This window comes from Echinops telfairi, unplaced genomic scaffold, assembly GCF_000313985.2.
Source record: "Echinops telfairi isolate 266 unplaced genomic scaffold, ASM31398v2 ScPeMD7_7439;HRSCAF=8477, whole genome shotgun sequence".
Taxonomy (NCBI): domain Eukaryota; kingdom Metazoa; phylum Chordata; class Mammalia; order Afrosoricida; family Tenrecidae; genus Echinops; species Echinops telfairi.
Genome location: NW_022111339.1, coordinates 4,360,864 through 4,369,212, shown reverse-complemented (window position 1 = coordinate 4,369,212; position 8,349 = coordinate 4,360,864). Strand labels below are relative to the sequence as shown.

At 48.7% G+C, this 8,349-nt stretch overlaps 1 protein-coding gene across 1 annotated transcript in view; it reads right to left on the bottom strand.

Annotated features, from left to right (window-relative positions):
• GMPR (guanosine monophosphate reductase) overlaps window positions 1–8,349 on the bottom strand; it is a 63,075-nt gene that overhangs the window by 20,159 nt on the left and 34,567 nt on the right. The window contains exon 5 of the mRNA XM_004715294.2: window positions 5,072–5,153. Within this exon, the coding sequence (XP_004715351.2) occupies window positions 5,072–5,153 (82 nt within the window). The remainder of the gene's footprint in view (window positions 1–5,071; window positions 5,154–8,349) is intronic.

Sequence of the window (8,349 nt, the reverse complement as noted above, 5' to 3'; positions counted from 1 at the left end):
CTTCTGAGCCACCTCTAGGTGGACTCTTCCAGTTAGCAGCTGAGTGTGTTAATGATTGGCACCACCCAGGGACCACAGGCATACAGGAAGCCCTCTAGAAAAGAGCCAACACTAGCATCATTGCTACACCTCACTCTTATCCAACTCCCTTGTCACTTAACTCAGCATGCCAAGGCCTCTCATGCTCTAGCGCCTCACAGCTTCTGCCCTTGACCTCCTGCTGACTCCACTGCCAACTCTGGTCCTGGCTGTGCCCGTCTGCTCTGTACAGTCCCAATCACACCCAGGCCAGGTTGCACTGGAAGGCCCAGCACCTCAATCAATCCCAAGTTTCCTTCCCCCTAGTCTCAGCCTTCACTCCCAACGAGCAAACAAGCACGCCTTGCTTTACGGAGACCGCTCAACTCAAGCTCCTGTGGACCCCCAAGTCCCCCACAGACCCGCCCTCCTCCTCATGTCTGCTCAGTGACGATGGCTGCACCACCGCGCGGCGATCAATGCCATCGAATCTCAGAGAGAGAAAAGGTTACAGTGGCCAATGTATTCAGATGATGTATAGATTCTGTCATAATGCAGTAATAGGAAAAAAAAATGCTTGGCCTCTTCAGCCACCTGCTTCCCTGCTCTCCCGCCTTCCTTCTGCTCCACCTGAGCTTCCCCTGACATGCTGACCTTTCCACCTTCCAACAGAGTCTTCCCACGGCTGGGCCTCTGTGCATCCTGTTCCCACCGCCTGGAAGCTTCCCGCTGGACCCACACCTCATCAGTCAACCCTTTGTTATCTTTTAGGCTCTCCCAGCCTCGGGAAAGAGTTTCTTCCTAGCACTCATTTTAAAAAGAGGTATTTAAATAACGATGTGTTCCAGCGGGATGCGGGTCAGTTTTCTCTGATGGATGATGAGCTCGGAGAGAGCCAAAACAGTGGGTATTTGTTGTTGTGCGTCCGAAGCTCCGAAGAGAGACTGGTGCATCATCAAAACCTCACTGCCTTCAGTCACTTCTCACTCACAGCACCCCTAGAGGACAAAGTGGAACTGCCCTGGGTGGGGGTAAGGGGTGGGGGCGGTTCCAAAGCTGTAAATCTTTACAGGAGCAGAAAGCCTCATCTTTTTCTCTCACAGCAGACGGTGGACTAGAACCACCAGCCTTGCAGTTAATAAGTCACTAGGCCATCAGGGCTCTTTGGTGCTTAATCAGGGCAAGATAAATTGCTCCGGAAAGATGAATGAGCTAGAGAATGAATGAATGAGCCAGACTATCTGGCAGTATAGGTTCTGGTTGCCCCGAGACTCCTGTAAGAGTCCGTGGGTGGTTCTAATGGTTAAATACCCCATTACCAATCAACAAGTTGTCTGTCCAGACCTAGCCAGAGGCCCCTCAGAAGACAAATCTGGTGATCTGCTTCCAGAGAACCCCAGCCTTGAAAACACTGTGGTGCACACAGTTCTACTCACCACACATGGAGTTGCCATGACTTGGAATCAACTTGATGGTTTCTTTTGTTTGAAATCTGGTGGGAGAGGTGGCTGTGACCATCTCCCCAGCCCACAGCAGCCCTGGGAGAAGCCACTCCCAGCCCCTGGCCTCCTCTCCCGCTCCTAGCAGCCACAAGTGGTACCAGAGCTGCCACTAGTTTCTCTCAGGGGTCACTTACGGATAGGCTCAGACCAGAATGGTGTTTCCCCTCCTCAGGCCTAACTTCAGCATAGAAGCCAGTGAGAAGGCAGGGAGCCAGCCCTCTCTCCTGCGTCCCACTGCAGAACAGAATCCATGTCTTTATGTCCCAGGAGCCCCCTTGTCTGCTTCCATGCGTCAATGATGTTCTTGGAGTCAACGACCTTCTTTCCTCAGAGGCCTTTCTTTGTCCCAGTGCCCACAATGCTCCTGGTCCCAATGCACTGGTGAAGGCAGAGCGAGAGCTCTACAATGGTACCGAGTCCTGAGGACTAGCGGGCATCTCAAGGGCAGCCAGCCCAAGGCCTTGCACAAGGAGAAGAGGCACTGCCAAAACCTTAGGTCAATGACCTTGATTGGAAAGACCCAAGGAAGACGTTTCCAACAAGTCGCGGGAGTGGTCCTGATGAAGACCCAGGTGGAAAGGGAGAATTTCAGCATCTCTTTCCTCCCAAGTAGAGGAGCAAGGGAATTCATTTTTTAATATTTTCCCAACGTCCCTAGGAGGAGTCAATCAAGTACATACAACAGAGCAGGTGCTGTCCCACAGCTCTGAGGTACACAATTCAAGGGCATTCCACTCAATGATAATTTCATCAGCACACACAAACTCAGTCCCCACAAGCACTATATCCTCACTGCCTTCTTCCTCTGGCCCTTGCTAATTACCAGTACACTTTGGGCTCCACGTATTTACCTAATATAGATATTTCATGAGTAGCAATCTTCTTTTGTGTCCGAATTATTTCCCTCACCATCATGTTCCCTGGTTCATCTCTATCATGGCATGTCTCAGAACTTCCATTTTTCTTTTAAGGTTGAATACTATTCCGTTGTATGGATAGTACATTTTTTTATCCATTTCATTGACTAATGGATACTTTGGCTGCTTCTCCCATTGGGCTATTATGAATAGCACCACCGTGGGCACAGGAGTAATACAGGGATCTGTTTTGAGCCCCTGTTTTCAAGTCTAGGGGGTAGAAGTGCTGGTTCTCAGTCCTATTTTTAACCCAGTCCTTGTGTGCAAACACCAACTCCAGTGTTGCTACCTTAAAGATCTCTGTGAAGCTGAAATGTTGTCTCCAGCCAATGCACAGGAGTGGCTCTATACAACAGGCACAAAGAAAGCCCCATTACTCTCTTGTGTCCCATCTGCTGGGGGTGGGGGTGATGGGGGATGGCAGGGGAAGGACTGTCTCCTCTAGAGAAACTGAGTACGTGCAGCTCCAGAGAGGATGTGCATAAGCCAAAGCCTGTCATTGGATGCTCACAACCACGCCAGGGAAAACTCTCTGAGTGCCAAGACAACCACGACATCCTTTTACATGCTGTGTCACCTGCCTTTGGAAGCAGCGCCGTCCTGATCTCTGCCTAGGCTAGACGGGCCCACTCGGCAAGCTTTGGCCCTCAAGCCACATGCCGCTCTTTCCGTACTTGGATGGCACGCAGAAGTCCAATGGGAAATCTTCAAAGGTTTGGGTAAGAGGTAGCTGTGAAAGGTGATCTCCAAAGGCTAGTCTTCAGATAGCAGTGATTTCATTTGTTTGTAAAATAGGTATTCATGGTCCTCGGATAATTTTTAAATTGTTGTGAGGGACAGGGTTGGCTCTTCTGTCTCAAAAGTTGGCGGACGCCTGGTCTAGACTCTCAGCAGCCTGGTCTATTACAGCCCATCCTAAGCGATGAGCTCCTTGCAAGCATGGAACAGGCTTGGTCCTCTCTTTGACGTCAAGGACAGTGCACAGAAAGGGACCGGCCTTGTCTCCCTCTTACTCTAATGACCACCCCATCGGTTCGGGGCCCCCGTGCAAACCAGATGTACTACCCAGGCAGCCAGTCTTCTCTTGCTCGGGACACGTTATTCGTTGGCAAAGCTGAGCAGCAAGAAACAGCCCACTTTTGGAAATCTCCCCAGATGTTAAACGCTGGGCCTTGGGAGGTGCCTAGAAGGCTCTTCGTGAATCTCTTCTCTTACGTCCTCCTCCTCACAGTTGACAGCTGTGATTTCTCACCACAGCCCCAGGTCCTCGGCTTCTCAGCAGTTTCCCCCCAGCTCCTCGGTTTAGAGGTTGCCACCTTTTTCCTTTGGGGCAGGAGAATTGTTTCAAGTAATAATAAACCATGTTGCTAGGAGTCATCGGAGCTTCCTCCCTTCTGTTTCGCCAATGTTAGCATTTGGTTCATCAGGGGTGTGCAAGCAAGACCTGAAACCTGGGACCATGGCAGACCCTTCTGGAGCTGTCACTGAGGAAGGAGAAAGCCCCAGGACCCACCAAGAGAGACGTGACACTACCTAAGAAGAGGCTGCATGGGAAGGCTTACTGCAGAGTCAGCGGTTCGAACCCATCAGCCGCTCCGCCCGAGAAGAGCAACCCCAGGGAGCCGTTCTGCTCTGTCCTGCAGTGTCACTATGAGTTGACACTGGCTTTGGCTGTCTTTTCTATGTTGTTGTTGTTGTTCTCATTATTAGTACGAGGATGAAAACTCCATCTCTGCCCTCCACTCACAATTCCCAATAGGTCCTCCTAGAAGAGATTCCTGAGAGAGGAGACCCGGGCAAGAATTTGTGACTGGTTTATCCCCGGAGGAGCCCAGACTTGGGGTCTTTAGACCCCTCAGGGCTGCAAGCCCATCTGCACTGTTGACAACCCCTCCAACATCGACAGTCCCTTGAGCCATTCATGTCCCATAACTGTTCCCATGGGTTTTATTTAGTTTTGTTTTAATTTTATTGTGACTTGGGTCAAAGTGGGCAGAGCAAACTGGTTTTCCATCCAATTATTCAAATACGCTTTGTTTAGTGACCTTGGCTGCAGTCCACACAATGCATCGGCGTTTGGCCCACTCCCTCTCTGAGTTCCCTGAGGCCGTCTCTCCTTATCCTTTCCCCTTCTTCTGTCAGTCATAAAAACCACACTCACTGCCATCGGGTCAAGGCTGACTCACAGCAACCCTATAGGACAGCGTAGAACTGGCCCTGTGGGCTTCCAAGGCTGTAATCTTTAAGGGAGTAGAAAGTCTCATCTGTCTCCCAAGGAATGGCTGGCTGGTGGGTTCAAATCACTGACCTTGTGGTTAGAGATCCAAAGTGAAACCCACTACAAAGCCACTAGGGGCTCCTCCTTCAAGGTATGTGAGCTCATTGGTGACATCTGCATTCTCTTCTTACAGCTGCATGTCCTGAACCAAGGCTTCGCATTCTAACCACAGCCACGCTCATTTAGAAGCTCCGGAGGGTCATCAGCAAGAAGGTCAATGAAATTTCAAATTGCAAGCTCAGTGATGTTTCCAGAAGAAAGACTTTGAGCATGTGGTTCGTGTATTTCTCACCATCTCTAGGCTCCCCAAGCCCAGGCCCCACATTGTCCTCTGCTGTGTGACCCCAAAGCCTTACCTGGCCCAACTCCCACTTTGATTATATCTGCTCCAGAAAGGATCAGCTCTTCCACCATCTCGCCTGTCACCACGTTTCCTGCCTGCGACAGAGAGAATGCAGCTTACAATCACAAGAATGAGTGAAAAATGTCGCATCCAAACATGTTATGCATGTAGGTCCTGGAGCCACCAGATAACCTGTGAGACTAGAAAACTGAGATAAACTCTGGGCACAGTTCCCGGGTTTATTTTAAGTCTGACAAGAGGGAACCAGGGCATGCTGCCCAAGAGAGCTTTTCTGTTCCTCCTCTACTCAATGCGCTGTCGTGCTTGGGTGCTGCTGCAGGGATCACGGTAACTCCAGATAAGAACTGCCCCATAGGCATAAAAATCAAACTGACTGCCATCTTGCCTACACTCTTTACAGGATCAGACCACCAAAGCTTCCCTCATGGAGTTGCTGGGTGGATTAGAAATGCCAACCTTTCAAACAGGTGAGTCAAGGGGCACCAAAAAAAAAAAAAAGAGCCAACCTTTCGAGGGTTGTACCACTTTGATCCCGGCAGGTTACTTTTAAGAGCCATTCCTAGGTGAGCAATGGTATTAGAAGGCACCAAAACCGAACACCTGCAGCCATTAAGCCAATTCCAAAACATGGCAACACCGTGTTACAGAGTGTATCTGCTCCAGGGTGTTCTTGACTGTAATCTTTAAACACACAGATCACCGATGCAAGGAAGTCTTTTGCCCATTTGCCAGGACTGTTGGGTGCGTTCACCGTGACTGCCTTGGGGTTACCATTTGTGCCATCCAGTGGCCATATCAGGTTTCAAACCAAAACCAAATTCACTGCCATCAAGTCGTTTCTGACTCGTAGTGACGCTATAGACAGGAGAACTGCTTCGGTAGGTTTCTGTGGTTATCAATTTCTTAGGAGCAACAAGTCTCACCTTTCTCCTGAGAAGCGGCTGATCGGTTCAAACTGCTGACCTTGCAGTTAGCAGCCCCAGGCGCAACCCACTACGCCTCCAGGGCTTCTGTTCTACCTTTGGGCTGTTGCAGAGAGCACTGCCGGGAACAGGGATGCACTCTGAGTCTCTGCATTCAAGTCTTTTGAAAGTACAGAGAGGGGGTGAAGAGTGTGGACCTCCCTCCCAGTGAAAAATCCCCTGGAACGTACAGTTGACCCCTGAACCATACAGACGGATTCTTTGGTGAACACCTCACATGGAGAGGACCCGTGTCACCCCGTCATTGCACCACCGGAGCACAGTGCAGTAGCCGCAGGGGAGGATCCGCACGTCGGCAGGCCTGTGCAGTTCAGACCGAGGACGAGAAGATCTAGTTTAGTTTCTGGGGGAAGAGCCACAGTGTATTCTATGGGGGCTGCGCCATTGTGTGCTTCCACCAGCAGTGGGGAAGGCTTCCATTTCTCCACCTCCTCTTCAACATTAGTTCTTGGGTTTTGCTCATTTTCTCCATCGTAAACATCCAAGTGGGAGGTAAGTGATAGGTGGCTGTAGTTTTCATGTGCATCATCTCTCCCATGACTAATGACATGGAGCATCTTTTGTGTTTGGTGACCATTTGAATGTCCCCTGGGTGAACTATCTACGCAAGTCAGTCTTTTGCCCATTTTAGGACTGGGGTATCTATCTTCTTGTTAAGTTGTTAAAGTTTTACATATATATTGGTTATTAGATTCTTGTCAGATATGTAGTTTCCAATGATATTCTCCCTGCTAGTAGTTTACCTTTTCATTCTTTTGGTAAAGTCTTTGTAATGAACAAAATTTCTTAATTTTCATGAGTTCTGAAGTAACATTGAATTATCTGATAGGGATCTTTTAGCAAGAGGGTCATTATGAGACAGAACCTGCTCGATGACAGTGTGTTGAGAGCCAGAGTCTTTGTTACTCCAACCAAGCAACCTTTTCCTGATGGGACTGGGTAAGAGAAGGAAGAGAAAGGCACTGATAGGATTATTCAGCTGTGAATGACTGTTAAGGGTAATTGTGATGACTATCTTGCCGGGTATAAAATGAGCCAACCCAGACGCAGGAAGGGCGATCTCACTACTAGCGAGAGAGAAGAGCCCACAGTGGAGCGAGTCCTTCAGACCCTGAGACTCCTGCATACTGGACTTCCCTGGTCCAGGAGACATCTTTAGCACTAGAGAAGTGAAAGAAGAGGTGCAGCAGCAGCAGTAGAACCAGAGGATAGGTCAGAGTGGTGAACTTCCCAGCCCGCAGAGCTAGTACAGCTGGGTGCCTTCCGGCAGGAGAGGAGGCTGGTTTGTGGAGTGGGGTGTTTCTAGGCACTTAATTGGGAAAGCTAGATGTGTATGAAGCCAGAGCTGAGTGCCTTTGTGTAAGACTTATGGCAGATGGCATGCCCTTTGGGCAGTTATTGGCAACCCTAAATGAGCTGTGTAACATTGCACCAGAAGGGCAGCGACCAACCGGCCATGTAGCTGAGAGGCCAAAGCCCAGAGAGATGCCTGCTTGTGGGTTTGGCTTTGAAGAAGCAGCCTTATCAGCATAACCGTGTCCTCTGCATTTTGTTAACTTCCTTGATAAACTCGATAATCATGAAAATTGTCTGTGAGTTCTGTGTGGCCATTGTCATGAACTATCAAACCCAGCTAAAAAGTAAAACATGCCAAGTGAGGGTCAGCCTGGTGGGAGAATTGGTAGGGAGGGGCATGTTTAACCTCAGTCTCATCGAAATTTGCATTGGGTGATACTGAATCCATTGTTGGAAGCTAGAATCACCGTGCTGCCTCTCTCTGTTCCTCTAAGAAGTTTATGGTTTAAGTTTGCACATTTAAGACTCTAAACCATTTTAAATTTCCTTATGTGCAGAGTGCAAGGTAGGGATCTCCTTTCCTTTTTCTGCACATAGAAACCAAATTTTCTTAGCACTATTTATTGAAGAGACTCTTCTTTCCCCCACTGAATGGACTTATCACCCTTGTCAGAACTCAGCTGACTACAGATATATGACTTCATTTTTAGACTCTCAATTCTATTCCTTTGGTCTGTCTATTGTTATACCAGTAGCTTGGTTTAAATAGTATAGCTGTACAGCATGTTTTAAAATCAGGTGCCTTCTTGCCATTTTTACATAAAGTTGAGAATTGGTTTTTCTATTGCTGTAAAGAAGGGTGCTGGAATTTTGGTCAGGATCTCATTGAATCTGTAGATCACTTTGGGTAGTATTGACATTTTCATAATATGAAGTCTTCCAATCCATGAACACTGTGGTAGTTATATAATCTGGTGTCAATTTGGAATTT